The following is a 26,971-nucleotide window of genomic DNA, read 5'->3' as shown; positions in this document are numbered from 1 at the left end:
AGAAAACAGTGATGAGACATGACATTAGATGGAGTAATGTTCTATCTCTGTTCCTACAAAGTGGAGGAGATTTTTACTTCTAGGCTTGTCATGATTATGAGACTTCACTGACATTTTTAATCTTCAGGAAGAGAGATAGGACTTTACCGGAACTCTTGAAAGAGTATATCACCTTTAATATACATGAGGTAACATCTTCTTTATTAATTTGCTTAGGAGAACACACATTTTACAAAATTTATATGAAGGGGATAGCAGAGATCACAAGTCTCAGAAAACAGTATCTTTCCAGTCTTAACTGCTCTCAAATCTTCCCTCCCCTTTCCATTTTGGGGCTTAGGAGAAGGGGAAACTGTTCCCCAGAATTACATGGAATTGCAAATGCACTTCCCGCTCTCACCTCTCCTGCCATGAACTGCCCAAATCCTGGAGGAAACGTCACTGTTGCTATAAGGAAGGTTATAACCCCTGGATATATGAGGCGGCTGAAAAGAAAGAAGAGAAGTTTATTAAAACATAACCTCACATCCTTATAGCACTATCACTTCAGGACTATTACTGCTATTTCTATGAATGATATCTGCAACATCTGCTCTGGAGTTCTTTTGCTGACAATTTAATGCCCTGCTCCACTGATCATCATCAGTCATGAAGAGTTTAACTGCCAGCAAAGCAATTTTTTTCCAGTCACAAATAGTGTAATGGGAAAGGGGGAGAGATGGATACATGCAGGGATGTATGAAATGCACAGAAATTAAATATACAAGGATAATGTGCATTTACAATGGTATGCTGACCCATTCCTAAAAGCCAGCTCTTCCTCCAATTGTCTTGATTATTCCATTTTTGTCTCTTCATCCCCCATGCTATCTATTATGTTCTACTGGGTAAACATAGTTACTAAATGTGGATGTTTAAACAYGAGTATTTCATAGCCTTCTTCATGCATTCCCATTGCATTAATTCTTATGGGAAAAATTTGCTTTACTTTCTCTTGAATTGCTGACTACCACGACTTCGGGTGTCTGGTAGTACTGGGCCATGCGGGACATGGCTGGACAGCAGGCTGAAGCCATCCACGTTTTGCCACCAGTGTGTCCAATCCCAGGCTGCGTTTCTGCAAGGGTATGCTGCGAGCCCTCAGAACCTAGGCTGCCTCCACATGCTCGGTTGTCATTGCTAGGCCTCCCTCAATAAATCACTGAGTCCATTACAGGGGTTTCTGGCTGAAGAGCCATGTTATTCAAGAAGACATATCATATAATCTTTAACTCATTGCAGTCTAAGAACCTATAATTATTAAAATTTTAGAGCAAATTCCTTGCTTCTCAGGCTTCACTCCACTTCTGTATTTCCTCTGTTACAATTTTGATGGCTCTACAGATAATCCTATAAAATAACAAAAGACATTTTTTCTTCCACATCATAAATGAAGCTATTTTGAACTTTCTTTTAACTACAGATTTTTTTCTGCTCAAATGTGCAAGTTTCTAACAAATGTAGGTCCTCCACACCTCTCAACTACAAAAATTCTCATAGCATCACATTTCTTTTGTAAAGAGACTCAAAATATTTAAAATTAGATACATTTTCTTCTTCAAATTATTAACAGTAACTTTGGATTTATTAGAGAGGACAAAAATATTTAAGTGCTTTGTAAAACCTTTATTGCTAAGYTCTTTATTTTGGTTCACATTTTTCTTCCATGCAGCAATTCATATCATTTGGTTACTCTCAGTTACAGGTTTTGGTTCTTAAGTATGCAGTAATTGGAATGCTGCAGCAGGTTTTTTACATTTTTGTATACATTTTGATTTAAAAATAACTTTTAGATTTTTAAGATGCAGCTGCATTTCAGTTGTATTGAATTTTCTTAAAATATAAACAATGTTGAACTCCTAGGTCAAATTTTGGATTTCTTTTTTTCTTTAATATATACTAAAAATTAAGCAGTGCCTCTTAAAAAACATTATAATTGATTTTCTAATTAAGAATATTTGCTGTTCAGTCAACTGTCTGCCCTGTCCTCTTAATATATATTGCAGTATACTCTCCTTCTGAATTTAAGAAGCTATTTGAAACTATTGGAGCTGGTCAAGAGGAAAATCCAGCTTACATCAGATTTATGTTTGCAGATGAGGGTAACAGATATGTTACCCTCAAATAAACTCGGATTCTCATACTTTTACTGTCTCACACCTCAGATAGTTCTACCAGTTTCCAGAAAGCATTTGTTACTATCCGGTACGAGTAGGGTATCAAAGCTGGTCCCTAAAAGAGAGTATCCTCGAATGCACTCACTATTTGGTGAGAAACTGACTTAGAGCTGTATGACGCCGGATGCATAGGACCACTTGGCGATTGAGATAAACGAAAAGTGCTCCAAGGAATCCAGAGCATATCCTAAAGTGAAGGAAATGAAATAAAATAGTACAAAACAGAACACAACATGCAAATTATCAACCAAAAAAATGAGTTGTAGTATATTTCCTCTTCAGCTGTTCATGAAGCCTTTCAAATGTTACCTACAGGGGTGTTCCTATAGCAACTCTCTTGAAGACACTAGCTTCCTGATGAAAAGGGAGAGACCACTTTGGACTTCCTTGATGCACACAATCCCATTTTACTGCTTAAACTTTTGCTTGTTTAAATGGGGAAAATCCCATGTCAGGAGCTGATGACCAGTTCCAGGACACAATAAGGCTGCTTCTGAATTCTACCTGTTCCTCTCCTTTTCTTTGCAATGCTCTGTCTTACAAATGCCTCCTATAAATGCACCCCCCCMCACCCCCACCCCAACAACCACGTGCAATCAGTGGAGAAATAAAGTACGATTTTGTTGGCAAGACAGATATCATATGATGACTTTTCTATCTCAGCTACACCTTGGTTGAATATAGGGTTTGTCAATAGTTCCGCTCAGAATTAATGTACTGAAAATTAGCTAGAGCATGCTTTTCTGTGGCTATTTTTAATTTGAACTGGTCAAATGCTTGGATGATGTGAACAGTATCAGAACCTATAAATAAAGACTGATAGATCTCAGAGGAGACTGGAGAAGGGCAACTGGACAAAGATCTGTCCCATCAGAACTTAGACATCAAATTAGAGGAGGGGATAGTAAAAAAAGAAGGAAGGAAGGAATCTGGTTCTGATTCAGCAAAATTATTTTTCTATATTGTGTATAAAAAGTGATAGTAACTTTTCTTAAACCCAATTATGTCAGGTATTTGTTCCTAACTACTCTATGTTTTTAATCCTAATCAGTCCAAGAAAGTATAGCTGGCTGTAAGAAATGTCCTTCATTCTTATATTCTCTGTCTTAACAAGACCTGGGTAAATAGGGCCTAATACTCAAACATGAAATTAAAAAAAGAGTTCCTTTTAAAATTGTTAAGAAGAATTATTATTTTATGCAGCATATTATTAAGCCACAGAACACTGAGGATAAATRAACAATTTATTCATTCTATTATTTTTAAAAATAATATTTTTTTYCTTTTTTCATATGTTTTGCAGGTTTTTGCTTTTAAAAATCTCATTCAAAGACAATTTTACCTTACTGAAAAAGAAAGCCAAATCCATATTTTGAAAAATTCTTGCCATGGGCTTGGCTGTTTGAAAGTGACATAGAAACAAATTATATCTAATATAATACTATTCATAGAAAGCAAAATGTGTCTGATGAACTTCTCTTAAATAATTTAAACTAGCACTATTCAGTAGTACTGCTGAACTAGACCAGTCCCTTGGGCAATATAAGCATTCGATAGCTGCACAGTGAACTGAATCTCTTTTATAATACTTTGCATCAGTAAAGCAGATCCCTCCATTCCTGCTTATCAATTTCCCAAGAAAATAGAAGTGCTTCTCCTATACGAGTTTTGCAAATTATCAACTTTTGCTGGCACAGGAGGACAAGATCTACCTGTCTGTACCACTTGGACTGGCTCAGCTTTTCATGCTACGTGAAAGTAAAGAAGTAAGCTAGATAGATAGAGAGTTCAGCTTTGAGGAGAGACTAAACTTTAAGAGAATTTGTAGCCTTCTAAATCTCTAACTCCCCCCCCCCCCCCCCCCCCCCCCCCCCCCNCACTGGTCCTCCTGGCCTTTGAAAGTATTTCACATCCATCATACACTACACACTTTCCCTAGCCTATGTGCAACACCACAGAAAAACACATCTGCCAATTCAGTTCAAAAACCAATGACAACAAGTTTTGCATTTTATCAGTTGTAAATCAGAAGGATTGTCTTTTTTCTTACCTATCTAAACAAACAGATTCCCTCATGTTCAGCAAGCAAGTGAAAGCATGCAATTTATTTAAGGGCAAGGAGAACAAAGTGGATAAATATGATTAGCAAAAGCTCCTCGATATTGATAGATTTTAAATGTATTTGAGGTCTTTAAAAATCCCCCTTGAGTTTTACAAGTCAAGTAAATGAATATGTGAGCAGCCTCCCAAAAGGAGCTGGAAAACCTGAGCTATATTTCTCATCTTGGACCCAGGCCCCCACAGAATACATTCATCATGCCAGCACAAGTATTTTTTCCTACAATGTATTGCCCTCACTACTGTTCTGCAGTGATTTCCCTGGAGCCTTTTCACTCTAACCCAAAACTTTCCCTAGCAGCAATTCCAAACTCAGWTTTTTCTCCAGTATTCCACAATTCTGTTCCCATTTTTTCTCAAATTTACTCTTTCACTTCCTAAAATTTTCTACACAATTAAAACTAACTCAGATATCTCAATAAACACTGACTGGCACAGAACTTAACAATCCAACCATTGTCCCTACTGGCTCCAATTATTATTCAGCTATTTTTACTAGTGCTTCTATGGAACATACCTCTTTTGGAAAGGATAATCATTCTGTCCTTGTAAAAGTCAAACTTCATGGTTAACTCTTTTGTCCCACCCCCCTAGATCCTCTGAAGTTTGTTTTCTCTAATTTTCATTTCTTACTATGGGAGCATTAGGTTGCAATGTACTGATTGCCCAGATCTTAATAAATTGTGTATARCTTCCTAGATATCCAAGCTAGAAAAGACTTGGCCTTAGTTTCTAATGCAGAACTGCTCCAAAATGATAGAAAATAAACATGCAAATCAGTCTTAACTTATTCTAACCCATTCCTCCCATTCTCCAACCCAGGCTGACAGAGCATTTTTGCCTGGAGATGGCCTTGCAGAAGATAGCAGAAGTCTCAGAAATACCACTTTCTCTTCACCAATAGCCCTCATGTCCTCAAGATCTGGGCAAATAAACTCATGATAAAGAAAAGGAACTACTGCTCAGCAAAAAGGCCTTACTGGCTTATTCAGGTCATCTGAGAATGTCATCAAGATGGTTAAAGGACTGTTGAGTAAATCTATACCTAGAACATAGCCTGAGCTAGTTTTTTCTCTCCATAACTTAATATCTGAAAAAGATATATGGAAAGGAAATGACATACGCCTACGTACTGCCCTTGTTTCCTTCTTTACCTATTTGTTTACATGAGAACCATTTCTTAAGGCAGAATCCCAACAAGAAGAGGACTTACTGGTGATGGTCAAAATGCCGCAAGGAGCTGTAACTCTGTTTTGCAAAGGAAATCCTAACAGTGCTCACTGGATATCCTTCATAGTGCAAGGAGCTGAGTCCCTGTGGACTTACCCTATTACAGCAAATGCTGGTAGCTCTTGCAGATCAAAGGGGAAATCCATGCGAAAGTTAGTTCTGAACAGGGCTGTGATGGTGACTGTGTAAGAGAGGAAAAAGGTAGAAAAGGAAAGGGAAGAATGAGGTGAGATGCTAAATGCCATAAAGCTGGGGGTAGGGAGAGGGGAAATAGTTATACACGTGTGTGGTTGTATGATATTATATACAATGTTACAGATGTGCAAACCGCTCTGATTTTAGTATTGACTATTTTTGAGCACTTGTGATCCCAGTAGTCTAGATGATATAGGTTTGTGTTCAGAGAATGTATGTATTTTTAGCTGCAATCCTAGATTTTTACAGGATTTTCTTTTTTTTTTTTTTTCTTTTAGCTTTTCTTTATAATATAAAAGGTCTTCCCATTTTGCTCACTGACTCTACAAAAACCCTTTTTGCAGAGGCAGGCAGTGCTCACATCCCTGGAGAACCCTTGTCACATACAGTTGTGATTACCATCTGGAAACACAGCTCAGATCCTCTCTGAAGTTGCATCTATGCAATTTTTATGAGTGGTACCAAAAGAATAAAACAGTGTTAGAAACCAGAGATGGAAAAGATCAGCTAAGACTCATCTTCTCCAGCTCACCTCTCCTGGTAGTATTGCACAGCAAAAATGACTCAGATTGTGAAGCCTCCCCTGCTTTTACATGTAGGTGCCTAATTATGTGGAAATGGTAAAAACCTGTATGCCAGCTGGTGAAGTCAAAAACACCGAGCCAATACAAGGTGGAAACGTAACAGAATGGGTATAGATATAAATTCCAACCAAATTTTACAGACTTCTGGATCAAGGAATTATATACATAATGAGAAAAGAAAAGAAGCAGTGAAGATCAAGCATAATATGATAACGATGGGAGACTTTAATTACTTATTAACTGGTCACACAGGACCAGGTTAAGAACAATGATTTAATCAGTTCGCTATGCTCTACGTTACCTAAGATAGACGATCCTGTGTAACAGCATGTTACTCTCCAAAATGGGAATCTCTTATTCCCTCTCTCTTCGTCCTCCTCTTCTCCTTCTGCTCCTTCCCTCCTTTGACACATTACAGAGTGTTCATGGAGTTCTTTCACCTCATTAATACATCAGAAAACCTATCTTCTTACTTCCTGAATTAGTCCTTTTCCAGGATAATGAGTTGAATGGAAGGGTCAACTGAACAGTAGAAATGGCATAAGTGAGGGCAGAAAATTGAGTCAGGACAAGGGAGGGTAGAAGATGGTGAAAAGAAGGACATCCTCTTTTCTGTAGAAGAGCCCAAGAAAGGGATAATTTTAATTTAGTTGTAGGAAACAGACAGTCTAAGTCACCAATTGACAGTGACGAAAGTATAATAACCTCAATTTCCAACGGTCTGACAAGGTGGCAAAAGTGACCAGAGTGAAGGTAAACAGGTCACAGCACTTAGTCTAGGTTCCCTCTATGTTCCAAAGAGATAGCAAGAGACATCCATAGAAGGATTTAGTGCATCTACCCTCAGCTTATGTCCTGAAGCTGAATGATTAAGCTGATTTCTAGAGGCACTCCACTGGCTACAGATGTAGCCAGTTAAGTAGTTTAGAGTAGCCACCAAACTCTAATGTGGTGAATGTTAAGAGAAAAATGTTCCATCACAAAAAAAGACTGTTGTGAAATGGGAAGTTCTACTTAAAAAATCTGTGGATATTAAAATAACAATAAGCCATGTGTAGAAGTGACCAGAAAGGGTAGAAGGAAGGCAAGGCATAAAGCACTGTGACACATAAGACAAAGGCTCAAGATGTGGCCAAGTAGAAATCCTGACAATTGCAGAACTTTAGTCTTCCATGATTAACTAACAGGGGCAGAAGTTGCAGCAGCCAAGCAGAATGGGCCAGATGTTCTGGAGGATGTGACACAAAGCCAACTAACAAAGACAACAGTATCCAGAAGCCTGGAGTTTGTGGGTATAAGAAAAAAAAGAACTTTTTTCAGAAGCTACACAACTTATTTGCAGCTGCCTCCTCTAAAGATATTGCTTCCTTACTTTCTACTTCTTGGGAGCAATGATGCAGCTTGGAGGTTAAAAAAATAACAATTAAAGAGGCATTAGAACAAGGTGATGACTTAGAAGGCAATAAAATTCTGGAGATTATGCTTTTGAGAAGTGTTTGGAGGCAGATGATGAAATACAAATGTGCGTTGTTTAACAAAATAGTCACCTTGTGGGATGAGCACTACAGGTTGCTGTGACTGAGGGAAGCATCTGTTTTTAAGAAGATTCTAGAACAATGTGGTGAAATGCAAACAGAATCTTGTGTTAGTATCTGGCAAACTGGTAAAATATATATAGATTTTAAAAAACAAGTAAAAGCCTGGAAATTTTTCTCTTGAACCTCAAAGCCAAGGCAAAAAAAAAAAAAAAAAAAAAATTTAAAAAAAAAAAAAAAAAAAAAAAAAAAAAAAAAAAAAAAAAAAAAAAAAAAAAAAAAAAGTTCAAATGAATAGGAAGTTTGTTTGTCACCTGGAGTCTTTTGAATAAGGCTGTAAAACAAGATTAAAGGGAATATTATCTACTTAGATTATTGAAAGTTCCCACATGAGACTGTGGAGCTATATGCTGAGCTCCACTGATCAAATGGAAAAAGGGAAAATGTTACTATGGATCAGAAGCTAATCCAAAGAGAGAAAAAAGTGGGTTTGTCACAACAGACATATAATAGGAGCTGCAAATTATTTTCTTGGGACTCTGGTGTTGAATGAATTTTCTCAAGGGTCAGTATTGGAGCCGATTCTGTTTAACATTTTCATCAATGTCCTGGATGATAAGGTAGAAAGTATGATTAGTGAATTTACTGATAAAACCAAATGGGAGGAGAGAGGTGGCATGGTGAATAAGTTGGAGGGCTGGGCAGCCATCAATACAGAGCAGCCTCAGTAAACTCAGGACTGGACTGGTCGGAACCTCTAAGTTCAACAAAGACAAATGTTTGGGCCTGCTCTGGAATGGCAGGTGCATTGTACAATCTAGGGAACTAGTGAATGGAAAGAGTTCTTCAGAAAAGGCTGGGAGGCCTGGTTCAGTTTTCACCCTTGTGGCCACATTAGCAAGAGCACAATTAGCAGGCTGAGGAAGGAATTATTTCCCTCCATACGGCAGTGATAAGGCCATATCTAGCATACCGCAACCATTTTGGATTCCCCAGTATAAAAGAAATATAACAAAACTTGTGAGAGCCTAGGGAAGGGTCTCAAGATGGTCAGGGGCATGCAGTACATGATGTACATGAAAAGGATAACTAGCTCTATTCAGCTTGGAAGTGAGAAGGCCAAGGAGAGTTCCTGTACCTAACAGAAAAGTTATAGAAACACACTGACAGGACAAGAGTCAAAGTGCACAGCTTGCAGCAAGGAAATTTTAACAATATATACTGAAAAACTGCTTCTTTTGAGAGTGGTTCAGCACTGAAACAGATGCCCAGAGAAGCAGTGGAAAGTTGGCCCGGCTGTAAGCAGCAGTTTGAACTAAAGACCTCCAGGGGTCTCTTTCAGCCTAAATCTTTCTATGAGTCTATGATTAATAATTTTCTGTGGAAGGTAGTAGAATGTGTACACGTTACTAAATTGGTTTAGCCTGACTGGGAGCAGAGAAGAGCGTGTAAGAAAGGCAATGTTCCGTGCTGATGAATGCCAAGTGATGCATTCAGTGGGGAAGATTATTGATACATGATAAAGAAATCTAATGATACCATCTCAAGAAAGAGATTTGATCAGTGTAGACAGCTCTAATAGAAATGTCTTTTTTCCTTTTTTTTAACTGCAGCTGCTAGAAATGTGTAAATGTTGCAAAAGGAATGGGTTCATAATGCAAAAAATATTGTATTACCTTCAAATAAATCAGTACTCATCTCATCTGCTTGCAGTTCTGATCGTTTTATCCCAAATTTTTTTTGGGAAGAAGATGAAAAATGCTTGTCTAAGCAGAAAAATTACTTCACGAATTATGTAAGAATTTGCAGTAGTTTAGATATTCTGCATGAACATTACAAGTGGATGTGCATTGCGCACACTAAGGTAAGCAATTTCTTCCATGTTCAAGTACATTTACTTATCTCATACAAAGGTATTCTTACTAACTGATAACAGTGTTCACACAGGAAACTAGCATAAAATCATCAGCTTATCTACAGAGTGCTTAATTTCTGAGAGCATACAAGACTTAAGAAATTGTGAAGGCATCAGAGAGTGGGCTTAAGAAAAATCCTTGCATGAACAAAGACTGAATAGACTGGGCTTGTAACTTTTGAAGGGAAGTGAGCAAGGAAAGACAGGAGAGGTAAGTTAGAACAGGCATGATAAAAGATCATAAGATAATAAATGATTAGTCTAGGCAAAAGTTTCTAGTTCCTTAATACAAGGACAAGGAGACTGGTGACACAGACAAAGCAAATTCRTAACTATGAAAAGGAAGTATTTTTTATACACAGTGGGATCATGGAACTTATTAACCCAGAGAGTCACTGAGGCAGAATGTAAGGAGCCATTAATATGGATATTAAGGCCATCCAGATGATTTTGAAGAAGAGATAGTAGGTCTGATGTTTCAGGATTAAGCTAATTTCTAATGATTTGAGAGATCAGAGAAGGAACTAGAGTAGATGAAATGAAGGAAGGAGATTATCTCTTATCATTTATCTTAAAATTCCTTTTATCTTTCTCTGGAAAGAACAGAACACATATTTTTGTGCTTGGTATGATGGCTGAATATCCCTCAATAGAAGGCAGTGTTTCCACAGGCAAAGATGTAGTCATTTTCTRTATCTGGATTCAAAAGCACATTCAAGTAAAATAGAGATATTTTTGCATAGAGAAATCCAACCCTGTGAAGTCAATACAGACATAAATTATAGTAGTTTTTAAGTAAAAGAAGGGCCACCTTTAGTTCAGATATATAAAACAGATAAAAGTAGAAGAATAAACGATAAAGGCATAATAAACAAGAAGTTTGCAAAGAAATGGCAGCCTCTTGCATCAGCTGGAACTCCATTCCTACAGTATTTGAAATGCTTTCCTGAACAGGTTTGCTCTGCTATTTCTGTCTGCACAAAAGTTGAACTTACCTTTTTCAGTTACTTGAGGACAGTTATTTTTTTTTCCTTCAGAGCTGCCATGGAGTACCATGGAGTACATTTGGACCTTTCAGTCTTCTTTTTCTTCAGATCCCACTAATCTTGTGGCCTCCTAATCATCTTACCACCTCAATTCCCTAAATTATTTCTTATTTTTTATGCTTCTGGTCAAGAGATGACCAAACCTAACCATGGCACTTGTAGTGCACTAGAGCAACCTACACTGTAGTATCTTCTCTATGATGGGATACCTCTAGGTTGGCAGCCTTGACATTTTGTTGACTAGAGGCAAAAATCTCACCTTAAGGGCCCTCTTACTTGATGAGGAGTCATATTCAGTCATTTTTTGGTCATTTGCCCCATATACCTAGGAACAGATAAGCTAGACAAGTGGTGATATAAGATGCTTCTCTTTCTGTTTCCTTCCCTACTGCTGGAAGTCATATGGGATGGCAGAAGTTTCAAGCTTTGGCTTTGAGAAAGATGGAAAATAATAAATTAACAGAGCAACTTTGGCACAGAGTGAAAAATGGTTCTTAGCTTACCTGCATCCTTGTTCCAGACAGCAAGGACTCGGAAAATGAAGGCACTAAAGGTAGCTGCAAAGAAACCTCTCCAATAATTGCGCACAGCAAAGTAAGTGGAAGTAACCTCAATGCTGAAAAGGACCCCTGGAAAAAACAAAGATGTAGTCACTTGTAAGTAAACCCAGAACTCTTCACACTCTCTTGACACTGCTGTCATCTTCCTGCTATGGTCATAGTGTCTGCACCATAGAGTTTGCAAAGGGGGCAAAGTAAAATCCTATCAGAAGTGTAATGTCAGAAGCATGAGAAAGGCTCCTAGATAGGCTTCTAAAGAGCCTTCTGCCCTTGCTTGCAGAAGGCTGACAATACATGGAGAAAAGACTGTGTCAGAGAAGCTGAGGATACTGGAAACATTAAAGGCAAATTTGCTTGTTTAAGGTATGTGACAGACCAAGAACAGAGTGCAGGAAAGGGGAAAAGGAAAACAAGACTAGACAGAAGAGGATTTAAGTACCTGAAAAAAACAAAAGCAAAATGAACAGCCACTTGCCTCCAAGTGGTGTCCCAAAGCAGCAGCCGACCCCAACAGCACAACCCACAGTCAGGACATCTGTATAATAATATGGCTGCTACTGGTGGAAGAGGCAAAGAGAGACAAACAAACAGAAGAAAAAAGGAAAGAAACAAAAGAGTGAGTAACAGAATAAAAGGTACAGCCAATGGTGTCCTCTAACTGTGTCACCAATCTTAGAGTTATATCTATGCTTATCTTGCTTCTCCCTCCTGGATGGCTTCAAAATATTCAAAAGACTTGGCTCAAGATAGGTATACGCCTGGAACCACATCTTCAAGACACATGGAGAAGGCAGCATCCTATCATTGAAACATTTACGTTTCTGTCACTATCGAAGAAATGTCTCATGGAAAATCCTTGGGAAGCTGGAGGCCCACATGTTTGTTTTACTCCATCTCTTTTACTTTGGCAGGGAATCTCAGGATGCACATGCACCAGAGAGCGCCTCGAAGAAAATAACTCTGAGTCTGGATGCACAAGGCACATGCATATCCAGAATTGAACTCAGACAGCTGCTGTATGTTCTGTCATCCTGAGTAGGTAAGTGGGTAACCAATCATGCAGTAAAATTTCTTACTCTCTTTGTGAAAGCAATCAAGATACTAAAGTGAAATAGATGTTATAAAAGATAGAGTCTCTCTTGAGACTGTTCTGGAGGACATAGAGCTGCTGAAAGGGAGAAAATCCCCTTTTACTCTTTCTCCAAGATTTGGAAGAGCACCTGAGGACCCCAAAGTGCCTGAGAATGGTGAAGAGCCTTAGGAAAGGGGAGAAGATAGGTTTTATTTTGTGTTGTCTATATCTCAGGTGGTTTCTAATATAAAGAACACTAGGGTTAAAGTCTATGTGTTTGGTACTTCCTGCTATCGCACATCCCTAAAGCAGTGTATTAAATCTCCCACAGGAGTGGAGTTTTGAGAAAGAGCGGTTTTGTGTTACTGTGGGAATAGAAATGACCAAGGTGACTTCTAAAGGCAAAGGCTATGAAGTCCCACTTACCTGAGCAAGTGCTTGATGGAGCTTCAGCTAAGAGATGTGTCCAGGCCATGTCTGCACAGCCCAACAAAAAAGGGCCAGGGACCATCCCCTGACCCAAAACAGTCTGGCCAAATCCACATCTTTGTCCTGGGTCTCCTCTGGGCACTGTGTATTGCCCCTGTGATACAATAATTTGTGGAAGGTGGGAAGGAAGACATGACAGGGGCTTCYGTTCTAAGTGTCTGGAGTAGTGTGAGGGTTGTGCTGTAGCCCACCAGCACAGTGATTCACAGCTTGAAACTGAGGATATCTGTTACATGGCTTGAAGTGTGGCAATACATATACAGAGTAGAGGGATGGGATAGTGTAAGAACAATGTAAGACTGAAAGACTCACGCATGGTATGCTCTTATCTGTGTTGGCCACTGAGAATGGTCACTGGCACGTGGCATCCCTCAAACCATAACCTGGCACTGTATCAGACCGCTGAATGGCACAGACCAAAACCAGGCCAGGAATCATGCTAATACTTAAGCAGTATGGAGGATGATCTTGGCTTGTTCTCTGATGCTTCTAGCAGAATGGAAACATCCAGAGAGACTGAAACAAAAAAACTGAAGAGTACTAGAGGACTCTCAGAAAATGCAGGCCTGTGCATCGTTTGCTTGTCAAGGACTAAACTGGCTTTTCCAACACGAATTGAGGTCTGCTTGTAAATACACAGGCTGGTGTTCATCAGCAATAATATCAAAAAAACATACACCATGGGTGATATCGTATAAATTTGCAAGCTGTATCCAGGACTAAGGTAAACTAAAGATTATGTCTCCCAGGTAATGGAAATCACATTTGAGAAGCTCATGGGAATCCATAAGAGGAATACAATTAGGGCTAGGGAAACTACGATAACTTCTAATTCCTCTACTATGATGTAATCACAGACTCACAGTAAGTCTTAGGCTTCAGACTCTGGAGGTCTGTCCTCCAACTCTTTGCTCAGAGGTTGACTAACTGCAGGGCTATATCAGGTTGCTCAGGATCCTGCCCAGCTGAGTCCTGAACATCTCCAAGGTGCCCATCCTCTCTGGGCATCTGTGCCAATACTGAACCAGCCGCAGGGGAAGGGGGCATTTTTTCTTTATAAATAGTCCAAATTTCCCATTTGCAAATTGTGTCCATTGCCTTTTGCACTATTTGCCTCTGAGAAGGGTCTGATCCATCTTCTTTAGAATTCCCCTTTAAGTGGTTGAAGATAGCAAATAAACTATCTTCCTTTAGCYTTTTCTCCTCCAAGCTGATCTAACTCAGCTCCCTCAGCCTCTCTCTCTGTATTATTACTCCAGCCTCCCAAGCATCTTATTAGCCCTCTGCATTTCTCTCACACAAGACAGCCCAAAACTTTGCATACAGATTTTTCTGTTCTCCAGTCCACTGATAAAAATATAGGTAGTCGTTCACTGTTCATGCTATCACTTCCTGTCATAACTGCTGTCATCTCCTGCCCTTAAATTATGTCACTCCTTATGTGAAGTGATTTTTAGCTTCTATTCTCTACTAAATCTTTATTATTCTGTGAATAGACCGAGTTGAACAATGTCCCTGGAAGGCAGGCAGAGAATGAACAAGCTATGTCATTAGAAATCAACACCTTAAAAGGTCTTGCTTTTCCTATGGCCTTTGCAGGATAAAGCTCTCCCTTTCTTCCATTGCCACCAGTTACGTGAGGAAAGAAATAAGTCCTGATGCTACAGAGCTGGAGAGACATTTGTGGAGAACCTGCCCAAGAGCAGATCTCATAGCAAAAAGCAAGATGAGATGTATGTTAAATGTCACATATAGGAAGACACTTGCCTCCAAGAGGAGCCCCGAAGCAACATCCAACTCCAACTGCGCAAGCCGCCACCAGGAGATCGAGCTGCCTGTGCACATTCTGGAACAGAGAGTGCAGGCAGAGAAGGGCATGCTGGGGTTAGAGGGAGCAAAGCCGAGGGGTTAGTACTCATAACATTGAAATAAAGCAACAGCCAGCAGCAGATTCAACCATTGCTTTTCTAAATAGCAGCCTCTACACGCTTTAGTACAGTCTTTAGTGTAGTCAGCTTGTCTCCAGCAGTGAGAACTGGTCACTATGCGCAGACAGGATCTACTCAAGTACAACAGCACCTCCTACTGTTGTACTGCATAGCCAGTTTCTGCTAGGAGCCTGTATGTAAAGCAATTATTACATATAGGTATATAGACAGTTAATAGATTTTTTTATACGACTAGTCGGTACAGTGATCTCCCCACACAGGCTGTTCTATGACAGCAAAAGCCTGGAGACTGTATCTATAATTAGCAATGCACTACATATTCTGGTTTAAAGACAAATTGATCTTTGTTTACAGCTACTTAAGAATTTGTTTTACACAGACATTGACTGCAGTGCAAAGGTTTCCGCATCAAGAGACAGAAAACTTGCCAAACTCATATTCCTAACCAGCCGCTATGTAATGTAGTAGGTAATATACCTGGCTGGTGCTACACAGTTACTGGGCTGTATATCTGGCCTCCCATATTTTCCTTGGTAATTTACTGCTCTGTGGCAGTGTGATGAAATYGATCAGTATGATCCCTCTGTATCTTGGACCTACACATATTATCCTTCCTCCACAGGAGGAATCAGCTAGTATCTTAGGAGTCTGATGTGTAGAAGAGCTGTATGCAGAGACATGTCTTACCTCATACACACCACAGAAGATCGACATGAACTTGCTGAGTACAGCAGCACAGATACTGGCAATATGCACAAAAGGACCCTGCAAGAGAAGAAAAGGAGAAAATCAGAGAGGGTTGCCCTCTATGACCATATGACCTCTATGACCTAAATGACCATTTAGTCATTGCAGATCTCACAAATACTTTGACTATCCTAACCTGTCCTTCATTCTTCTTCCTCTCAAAGACTACGTGACTTGAGTCTCTGAACTTCTGTATATCAAGCCTTTCATAGAGAAAGGAAAATAGCCAATGGGAGATAAAAGTTGGTAGAAAGCAAAGAGGTTTGAGAAGAGGAATGGTGACAAAGGAAAGAAAATATTTATAGACTCTTCTTCCATAGACAATACCTCCCACCTCTCAGACCCTGGCAACCATGGCATATGAAGATAGCAACATTCACCTCTTTCCCCACGGGCATGCCACTTCCAAGTCCAGCTGTAAGGCCCACAACTTTGGCCACAAAAGCTTTGAGGGTGAGGTATTCCTTGAGGACCACTCCCCTCATAATTGTCTTCAGCTCTGGAATCCCAGACCCTGAAAACAACAACAGAACAGGAGATGAAGAAACAGTCAACAGCCAAATTGAACAAGAAAAAGAGACAGACAGAAACAGATCTTTCCATGCCTTCTGCCCTCACCAACAGCCTGTGGGGAGACGAGGTGGCAGAAAATGGCCGCAAACAGAATGAGAACAAGCGGGTATGTGACCCATGCCAAATACTGCATAGTGACATTCGGGTGCAGCTCTCTGTACATCCACTTGTAGGCTGTTGACAGACAAGCAAAGAAGTTGTCAGTAACCGCAGGTGCTCCAAACAGTTTGGTAAACATCAAGGAATCACACATTTGCTAAACTTGCCCATACTAAATCTCCCTGAGAAATGCTATCCTAAGGTCCTAGTTTTCTAAGGGAAGCAGGACAATGCCTTGGAGTACAGCTTTCTGGATAAAACAGGGATTCTGCTGGAATGGATAGAAACAGCCTTCTGTATACAGTCAATATTAATACCTGTATCCTAATGTGGCATTAGCAAAGTTACATTGCATGTAGTTGTGGGGATGAATTATTGAATGAGGGATCTTCATTTGGTGACATTAGCCCTGGATCACAATAGTGGTCCATCAACTGCTAGTACCCTTCCCTCTATCTCAATCATTTAAAAATAAAGACACAAACCTGGGGCGGATGGGAACCAGTATAATAGGAAGGACCAGATTACCACTTCCTTGTGGTCCTATAATTACTAGGGAGCAGGAGGGAAAGGAAGCCAAAATAATGGTTTGTCTTTGATTCACACACATATCCTTTGCTCCATGCCCACTTCCTTCCACATTATTCCCTACCATCCCCTTAAAGAGCTATGTCCTACTCAACTTCCTTTCTACTATACTACAAGTATTTCAAACTTCCCTGGCAGCAAGGAGTAAGGGTGGGACACTGACATTAAAGGAGGAGGAACGTTGATCACTGGGCTTTGTAAAACATTAATTTGATTTACAATGTGCGTTTGCAGTATTTGAATGGGACCCACCCTGTAGGCTCTTTGCGCTGGCATAATCCATTCCCCAGCTCACCAGCGCCATAACCAGACCCAGCAGAATCAAGAAAATCCAGTCCTCTCCAAGCTTCTTTGTAACATACTTCTGGATGCATCTAGCACAGTCTGTTGAGGAGATAGTAAACCAGAAACAGTGAAGGGACAGAAATGAAGCCTGCGTCTGTCTCTCCTTTCCTGTGCTGAGAACTGACAAGAGTAAGGACTTATTTGGAAGAATTCTGGGCATAGCATTGAAGGACTGGAACTCATGCCCACCAAACACAGTTCTGCAAAGTCTTATATGATTACAAAAAAAAAAAAAAAAAAAAAAAAAAAAGGATTTAAGGATTTTAACCTCTTGGACATGAGCAGTAAAAATCTGACACAAGAAAGTTCTTCTCATCATGTTACAGGGATCTGTTGTAGAAGCAGAGATTACCTTGTGACTTCTTGCTAAACAAATCTGGGATATTTCTAGTATGAAAGGGGACATGGAAATGTCTTTTCAATCCACTGTGATTCATTTTCTTTCCTTTTTCACTTCTCCCCTGTCAAAGCTTCCTTGTCTTTTTGCCCTGTTTAAGTTCCATCTCTCTGGCTGTCCTGCCCAATGTTTGGTCTCAGTGTAAGCAGAGATGAATTGTCCCTACCTTGATATTTGGAATAGTGTTCTTCTTTGATCTCTTTTTGACTCTCATGTTTCAGGGGTCTTCCATTGTTCTTTTGGACTTGTTTCTTATTCAGTAGTTTTGCTTCTTCCTTCTCTGCAAAGTCAGTTATCTGGTCTGTGTATTGGCCATAAAGCTAGAGGAGCAGAAAGCAAGAGAGATCAAGATGAAAAGTTAAGGCCAATCGCTTCACAGACAGCATGAAACATGAAAAGGTAGATCTACTAACAGTTAGACGTGCAGATACATGGGTATCCAGTCAGGGAAACAAGAACACAGAAAATTTAGGACAGAGATAACCCATCTTTTTTTCTTTTTCCATTCTGGTTCTTGAGATCTCTTTGCTGAAGAGAAGGCGCAGCTGCCACATTTACTGCAGATCCACGTGCAAAAATGTCATATATGTTCCTCAGTAAGCTCATGTAGCTACTTGTGAGTTGCATGTAACCAAACTGCAGAGTGAAAGGAGACAGTCTTGTTCATACTAACAGCAGCTGCTCTGCTGCTCTGCATGCATACTGTACATAGCACAAACACTGATGGCTGGAGAAGATCCTTAGGCTTTCTTATATACAATTGCAGGTCTGGGACAGACCATTTGACTGAGCTTCCCAACCTTTTGTCATGTACAACTAACATGTTAATTTCCAGAAAGAACCTGGATATTTATTTGGGGGCAGCAAAAGTCTTTAGCAATGTGCCCTCTCTTTCCTCTATATCAAGGTACCAGTACTAATCCAAACTTCTCTGTATCCTAACTTTAACAATAGCTTTAAAGCTGCATTCTGTCTTGGAACAGAATGGTGCTCTGTTCTGAAAGCTCTGTCTGTAAAAAAAAAACACGTAGATCTCTCTGGGTCAGATTGCCAAAGGATCTTAGGCAGAACTTAATCATACAATTAAAAGAAAAAGGAGAGGAGGGTGAAAAAGCCAGGTAGGTTTAATTACAGAGGCTAAGATGAGGTATCTTCTTGCAATAATGAAACTCTTCCTCCTCCTCCTCAATAGCATTCATATGAGATTCAAACACTAAGTATATTTGCTTCTGAGGGATCCAATGCAATCCTGCTTTGAGCATGCCTGTCCCACTCAAGTGTCACTGTGATGAGCATGACCAGCCAGTACCTTACCCACACAGAGACATGATTTCTGTACAAGTCATCAGCTACTCTAGTTTGCTCCAGCTGACAGGGMAAGATGGGAGCTCTAAAAGAACGTCAGATACTACGTAGTGAGGAAAAAGGAAATAGGTGAATTTGAAATATCAGATATACTAAAGGCAGATAAAATTTCTCATGGTTAAATGTATGTACCCTTTCAAAAGATGCAGATGTGCACTGATATTTATGTGATACTGCGTATGCTACTCCATAACTGATGCCGTAAGGTTTTACAAAGTAATGAAGGGACACAGGATTTTTTCTCCTAAAAGAATACTGCAGGAATTACATTTGTGTGTAAAACTTCTGACATTATCTTACGACTTGATTTATTCTACAAGTACTAAGCTCAAAGACTCATTAATGGACCAATATCCATTGGCAGCTGGTCTAGAAATTTGGGGGTGACCTTGGCCACTGTAAGTACCTACAGTCTATTTGTGAATGGGTCTGGCTAACTCCTAGTTTTTGAAAAATTACCTAAGATGGAGGTTTGTTAGATTTTCCTCCATTTGCCCTGCTCCCCATCTCTCCTAAATCTTTTCAGTTCCTTTTTGGGGGTACAAGATATGATCACAGAATGCTAATCACTTTCTAATATCCTCAGAAAGAGTCAGAACAGGCTCAGGTCTGAAGGAAAGAGATTAAATATGCTTTCTAGAGATACAAAAGAATAGAGATACACAAGAGGCTGCCACCCTCAGGGCTTTCTCATACACTGCGGCAACACTGTCAAACATCTTTGAAGGTTTAGTGAGGTATCATGCTACCAAACAGGCTGCAGTAATGGCCTGCAAATGTTCATCCTGCTGCCAATAAAAGCTTAATGAGGCATGCAGCCATGGATGGTGTACACAGTGGAAAAGAAGCAGCATCAGTGCAGAGTTATCACAGGGTACTGCGCGCTACCTCCCATTATTTATCCAAACCACCCTCCTAAGTGCCCAACTCCTCTGACATTACTAACTACCAAATCTAGTCATTGCCACCAGATACTGATCTTGAAATGCAGTTTGGTTACATGCAACTCACAAGTAGCTACATGAGCTTACTGAGGAACATATATGACATTTTTGCACGTGGATCTGCAGTAAATGTGGCAGCTGCGCCTTCTCTTCAGCAAAGAGATCTCAAGGAAGCTTGAAGGATCCTGACTATGCCCACTTGTTCATTTATCAGATTCCCTTGGGAGCAGCCATCCTACCTTCTTCCTTCAGGTAATAGGTGGAGGTGTCTAAGAAACACAGAATAAGCCTCTCCTCTCCACATGCCCTTCAGTGAAATACATTTGAGTTTGAAGTTCCCATCTGATGCATGGCCTGCGGTCTTGGCACTTCACAGCTAACAGATTGTGACCCTTTGCTTCCTCCTCAGCACAAATTTGCTTCTCTAAGATTTTCTGAGTGGTTGTAGAAGGAGAGCAGCTGATGCTCAGGTGAGCAAAACTAGAGACTTCATCTGGACAATCACAAGACATTTGAGACATATCAAGTATAACTACATGTGTTTAGGTGATGCTTATATTTTACAGCTTTGCTTGATCTCTTTTCTAAGTGACAGGAGGTGTTGCTCATGTTCCCTTGGGACTTCCAGGATCTCAGACATCAACTGTTGAAAGGGGATAATGCAGCTGATCTGAGAGAATTTGTGATCAAGTAGATTCAGAGGCTCACAGAAAGACTTAGGCTGGAAGGCACCTCTGGTGAGATCTAGTCCAGTTCCAGGCTCAAGTGTCCCAGCATGCCCATTAGAGCATGCTAACTCTAAAACTAGATCAGGCAGCTCAGGATCTTGTGCAGGCATGCTCTGAACATCTCCAAGGGTGGAGATTCCCCAGCTTCTCTGAGCACCTGTTCCAGTGCTGAACAATTCAAATCTCCACATAGCAAATATGACTGAAAGTCCTAAGCATTTTTTTTTGCGCATGTTTGTGCAACTTACATGCACAACAGTTCGTTCCCAGAATACACCTCTAGGTGGCTTTCCTACTGTCGCTTAAACAGATTCATCCTATCTGGACATCTATCTGAAAGTATTCTTCCACTTATCACTGTACTGGAAACTGAAAGATTTTAATATATTTATTAACTCCATCATTTTTATGACAACAAGCCCCAAATTAAGCAATGCAGACTCCCAGCAGTGAGGGATCTCCGATCCCCATAATACAGAACAAGACAGCGAAATATTAAGTTGAAGGTTCTGACAGATTTCACATACGAGGTAAGCTGTCAGAAACAAAATCCAGTCCTAAACAGAAGACTGTGCAAATTGTTTCCCTCACCATGCCTATTTTAGCCAGCAATGCCAAGCAGTAACAGATTTTGGATAAATCATCTTTACACTAACAATAATCTCAACTAATGTTTAATTTGCTATCACAGACTCATGAGGGATGAGTTCCTATCAAATACAACTTAATTCAAACTATAAACTCATGCCAAATATGAAGTTCAAGGGATAAAAGTTCTGGTACAGCATCCTAATTCACTCATTCAATCTGACTGGAAAATGATTGACTCAGGACATGGAAGAAAATGAGTTGGTCTCAGGATACAAGGAAGGTCTTAAATGAAGATTTTGTTCTGGGAGTACAAGTTAGTCTCAACTAAAAGAGTATTTCATACATTTACTTTGCTTCTTCTGGATTCTGGCACTATCTCAAATTGTAGGAGATTGTGGGACAGAGTAAGAATCTGGAAATCATGAGATGACCTTTTAGCAATATCAGTTTAGGTCAGAAACACTCTTTCCATCAGAAGACATATAGAACTAAAAATACAATAAGGCTTACTCTGTTCTGTTCTTCTAACACTACCTCTGTAACACATGGAACACAGAGTTTCTGAGCATCAGAAAAATGGGAGAGAATTTTAGTAGATACCAATTACCATCTAGAGAGATAAGCCAGAAAGGTAATATTATGTCTAGCTTGGCCAAATGGTGAGTAAGTGGGAACATGATAATGTTATACAAGCAGCTGAAGGTATAAATACTACTAAGGCGTGGGGGGGAAACAATTCAAGGAGAAAGCACAACTTGGGTAAAATTCATTTTCAGCAAGGAAACATTTATTAATGTTGACCTGTAAACCAGCAGGGTTTGTTTTCCCCAAAAGACTGGGAAGTTCTGTTGCCTGAGTTACTGGAGAAATAGCTGTGCAGAATCTCCGGGCAAAAACATATATACTACAATGATCTCAAGACTTTTTTAAGAGYTATTGTGATGCTCAATACCTGCATAAAACTTCTCTCCCCCTCTCAGCCCAAAGCCTTTGCTATTTCTCATGCCATTTAGACTAAACAATATATTCTATATAGCATAATCTAGTGCTGAATTCTCTTCCTCCAGCACTGCTAGTGCACACTTCTTTCTAATCTTCTCCTCCTGGACCTTGTGGCAACCTTGGGCTCTATAAAATGCTCATTCCTCTCACTCCTGCCTTGCAGCCATGCTGCTATTCCTGAAATGTTTTTTTTTTTATTTTTTTTAGTTCTTTATTGGCAGGTAGCAAAAGAGTAGCGATATCTGATCTCAAGGTTAAGACTTCCAAAACCCATGCTTCATAAGTAGATCTAAATCTCTGTACAAAGTCTAGGTTCAACTGCTTAGATGTAGACCCAAGGAAGCATATGTGAGGAGCTAGGATGGGATGTGACAGCAAGTAAATAATGATTTTCCCTGGAGAAGAGAAGGCGAAGGGAGAGAATCTAATATCAGCTCCCTCTACCTAAAGGCAGGGTTGGAAAGGCAACAGAACCAGACTTCTCAGAGGAGCACAGTGAAGGACAAGAGGAAACAGGCACAGCTTACAACAAAAGAAAAGTCTGATTGCATGTAAGGAAAACATATCCCCATCTGCCGCTTCCCAAAGGTGGTTCGACACTGGCACAGGTGCCCAGAGATGCTGGGGAATTGCCACTCTTGGAGATGTTCAAGACTTACCTGGATGAGCCCCTGAGCAACCTGATCTTGCTTTGGAGTTAGCCCTGCTGCGAGCAAGTGTTAGAGCTAAAGGCCTCCAGAGGCCTTTAGTCACCTAAATCTTTCTGTGAATTTGTTGTTCTATAATACTGCACTGCTTAATGACCCATTACATGTCCCTTGCGTTAAACTTGTGCATGTCTAAGGGAGCTCTCTTCCATAAACAACCTTTCTTCAGTCACGAATAACATAACCTCTAAATACTTCACCACTTGGAGTTGCTTGAGAAAAGGCTCTTATTTCTAATGCAGAAAGAAAAAAATCCCAAATCCTATCATGTACCGGTTTGTATATTTTTATCAATGTATTTTTACCTTCTATTGTATGCCTGGTATCTACTATCTTAATTGTCAGTAATTATGTATATATTATTATCTACTATTATTATTAATTTATTATTTATTAACTGCTAGATCTATTAGAAGACAAAGATTCCACTGTGCTGAGTCCTGCCTAAACCCAGTCAAATCACAGATTCAACTTACATAATAAAACACAAGACAATAGCTAGCACAAGAAAATGACAGAATAGCTATCAGAACAACAGGCAGTGGTCTGAGAACTCCATGCATTCTAAAACCTCTCTTCTGCGAGGTATTTTGACACATCACAAGAGGGAAAGAAATATTAAGAGTTACTCTGCATGGAAATAGATGAAAATGTGCAGCAGGTTGTTTTCCATGTAAATAGCACAAGCATGCGTGTTTGTACAAGATGTGTACATTAGTATGCATATTTGTACTTCAACTGTCTGTTCACAAATGCATGAGAAAATATATATATGCACAGCAAGCCATTTTTTTCAGGAATGTGTCTTCATACAAGGCCGTATACATAAACATAATTGTTCATATATGTGTATCTGAGTGTTTACACAAATATATTTCTAAGGTATGTTTTCAGTAAATCTATGTATATCTCAGTTCAAGATTACAAAGCATATTTGCATATGCATGCTTGTTTGGGGACATTACTGGTTGAAGGTATGCATGAGGAATGCATCTGATGGCCTGCTGTTTTGTGCAGGAGATTGTCAACATCCACATGACCAGCATGCCGCTGTAGCTGAATGCAAAGACACTCCAGTGCCAGGAAGCAAGAACATGGAGGTAGGCTGTACTGCTTCACTGTGTCATCTGTGCCTGCTTGTGAGAGTGGTATTAGGCATTTAGGAATATCATGTGGGGTGGATATATGTAAATTGGGATATTTTGTGCATGGATGTGCTTTACCGGAGAAACAATTTGTACTTCACAGGCCCCTTTCATATAAGTCACTAATGGTCCCTGTAACACAAGGTATATCTTGCCTCAACTGTCAGGCCCTAGACATTGTTCCACTTGTACTCCATATGCCAGGCATGTAGCATCCTCCCAGCAGAGCTGTGACACTACCTAGAGCCAGCTCTAGAGTCAGGTACAGCTGATGGAGATGGGACACTTCCTCTTGAAGTGAGCAGCCACTCACTTGGGCCCCTTCTACCTGAGAGCTTCATCTCCCAGCGTGGGTGCCCCACCTGTGGCAGTAGGTAATGAGGGCCACTACTGCTAGCTTTAACCATTGGGGTGACTATGGTGCTCTTAAAGGAGCTAGGTGACAGTGGCTGTCCCTGCTCTGCTCACTCCAAATGCTTTTTCCTTAAGCATTGAATTCTGACATACCCCATTTGCTGGCAGGACCTCAGCACACCTCCATCACATCACTTACCTATGCTCATCCTGCAGCACTCATCCACTTAGTATGGCTGCTACAGCCAAATTGTTGCCTTACATCATTGTAAACATAACGTAAATTACTGAAGTCAACTGTCTTTCCAGACACCTTCCAGTTTTTGCTGCTTCTTCCATATCAGCCAGTGAATGGTTTTGGAACAGTTTAGTGTAGAAGACATTTGCAAATTCTTAGTCATTTTAGCTAGTTTCAGAAGAGAATTTCCTGAATATGGCCATAAGATTGGTTCCCAAATCCATGCAATGTGGCACTTCATCCCCGCTGGGATGCTTATCTAGTAGAAGAGATTTTCTTTATGGCAGATATGTTTTTTTTCCTATCACTGAATCACAAAACTCCTTCAGAGATTATACATTTTCCTACCTCCARTAATTCACCTAAATATTTGTGGAAGGGGATTCAAGAAAACTCCCCTCATGTTTTTCCTGTATGAATTTCATATTCACATATTCTCTCTCTCTGTCATCACTAGACTAGTTCCTTCATTGTTACGATGTCCTTTTATGTCAGTTTAGTCTGAGCGGAGTGGTCAGAAACAAGACACCAAGTCTCTGATGCAAATTCACCCTCCCACCCCTGAACTTAGCAGGAGGCTGTCCCAGAGGAGAGGTAGAGGAGATACAGAGGACATGGGAAAAAGATCCATAGCCAGAGTCCATTTATGACTCAAGCACTTTTTTCTGCAACTACTGCTTGTATGAGTCAGAGCAAGAGTCAGGTCAGGTGTAAGGGTTAGAAAATCCCTCACTTAYACCTCCCAAAAGAGCTACCAGAACTATCAATATACATGTATGGGTCTACAAGCACGAATTGCTCTTCGGTCAGGGAAAAGTCAGAATGGAGCTCTGTAAGACTTTGTCTATACAGCTGTGCCAGTGGATACCCATCTATACAACTCTGTTCACTCAGTTTGTATTCACTCTTCTGTTTCTCTACTTAATATCACAATGCAGCTGAAGGCAGCCTTAGCCTTCAATGCCAGAAATACATTAATGGGTTGATTCCTCATCCCAGTTTGCCCATTATAACTCTCTTGCTGGCCATGGCAGAATTAACTCCTAATTTGAAATGCCAGTAGTATTCCTGGGTGTAAGTATGACTGCGAAAGTCAATGCCTGACCTGAGAGTCAAGAAGAGAAGGAGAGAGTTGGTAGGACTAGGAATGGACAGGGTTGTGCACTCTATAGCACCATCCTAGGATCCACAAGAATCTATGTGTTCCCAATGAGACCTGTGCTGCCATAAAGGTCCCCATTATCCAGCCCTACCTGTGAGTGGCTGAGAGAGTTCTCCAGATAGTGCAGGTCGTCCCCTGTCCCCCTGGCCTCGCGTTCTGCCTCCAAAGGTATCCCGTAACGGGTGCATCTCTCAAAGCGGACATAGTTGTACTGCGATGTGCCCCCCCACAAAGCTGATTTCGGTCTAGATTCCCGTTTCTTGTGCTCTGAGCTCTCCATGCCTCTATTGTTTCCTCATGCTCAGTTGTAACTGTCTAGAGCTGCTACTTTAGACCTTACTTAGAACCAACTCATGGTCTGGCCTTGAGCATGGCCTCTGCACTCTTTCTTCTTCTGTTCCCTCTTTCCTTTCTTTCTCTTCTCACACCACTCCGACTTGCCCTGTTTCTGCACACCCTTTCTCTCTACCCCTCCTCCTCCTTGTGTCTCTCACTTTCTCCTCTTAGCGCCCAAAGGCAGTGATTGCAGGGCTTAACTATATTTATAGCAACCTTCCTCTGTCACATGATTCCTCAATGCCACATCTGATCTGAGCAAAAGGCACTAACTCCACCAGGATTGAATATCAGGTGTWTGCCACAGGGAACTCCTGAAGGAGAGGGAAGGGGGAGGGGAAGAAAAGACAGCAGTAAGAAAGAGAGAGTTAGAAATACAGAGTCACAAAGCAGACAGGAGGAGGCAAGATTACTTCTACAGAAGATCTCTTCCTGCACATCTCCCTTGTCCTGAGCAAGCCATATTTGCAATGGGAACAAAATTCAGGGGGTTTCCTTTTTTTCTCCTCAGATACCAGCCTCTGAAAGAGTGAGAAACATCATAAAGATGACCATGCCAGTTTCTGTGGTGAAATAGAACAAGATGGGTGCATATCTACTGTCCTAAGACACCTTTGCTAAGTCTCAAGTCCAGAGTACACAACAGAAGCACTTCCGAAGCACCTCTGCAAATTTTTTGGCATTACTACTAAATCCCAGCATTTCTGCTTCTCCTTATGTTGAACACTTTTAGAGAATGTA

General features: G+C 40.3%; 1 protein-coding gene across 1 annotated transcript in view; it reads right to left on the bottom strand.

Annotated features, from left to right (window-relative positions):
* The window catches only part of CLCN1 (chloride voltage-gated channel 1), a 39,466-nt gene extending 13,289 nt beyond the window's left edge, over positions 1-26,177 (bottom strand). Inside the window, exons 1-11 of the mRNA XM_085324650.1 lie at positions 25,986-26,177; positions 17,825-17,978; positions 17,169-17,300; positions 16,275-16,403; positions 16,037-16,170; positions 15,597-15,674; positions 11,875-11,953; positions 11,343-11,468; positions 5,661-5,745; positions 2,302-2,403; positions 401-485 (exon numbers count right to left, since the gene is read on the bottom strand). Coding sequence (XP_085180776.1) covers positions 401-485; positions 2,302-2,403; positions 5,661-5,745; positions 11,343-11,468; positions 11,875-11,953; positions 15,597-15,674; positions 16,037-16,170; positions 16,275-16,403; positions 17,169-17,300; positions 17,825-17,978; positions 25,986-26,174 — 1,293 coding nt within the window. The 5' untranslated portion in view covers positions 26,175-26,177. The remainder of the gene's footprint in view (positions 1-400; positions 486-2,301; positions 2,404-5,660; positions 5,746-11,342; positions 11,469-11,874; positions 11,954-15,596; positions 15,675-16,036; positions 16,171-16,274; positions 16,404-17,168; positions 17,301-17,824; positions 17,979-25,985) is intronic.
* Between the last annotated feature and the right edge of the window lie 794 nt (positions 26,178-26,971).

Source organism: Rhea americana, unplaced genomic scaffold (assembly GCF_003343005.1).
Source record: "Rhea americana isolate MKP2758 unplaced genomic scaffold, rheAme1 scaffold_92, whole genome shotgun sequence".
Lineage (NCBI taxonomy): Eukaryota > Metazoa > Chordata > Aves > Rheiformes > Rheidae > Rhea > Rhea americana.
This window is presented reverse-complemented; position numbering and strand designations above follow the sequence as displayed.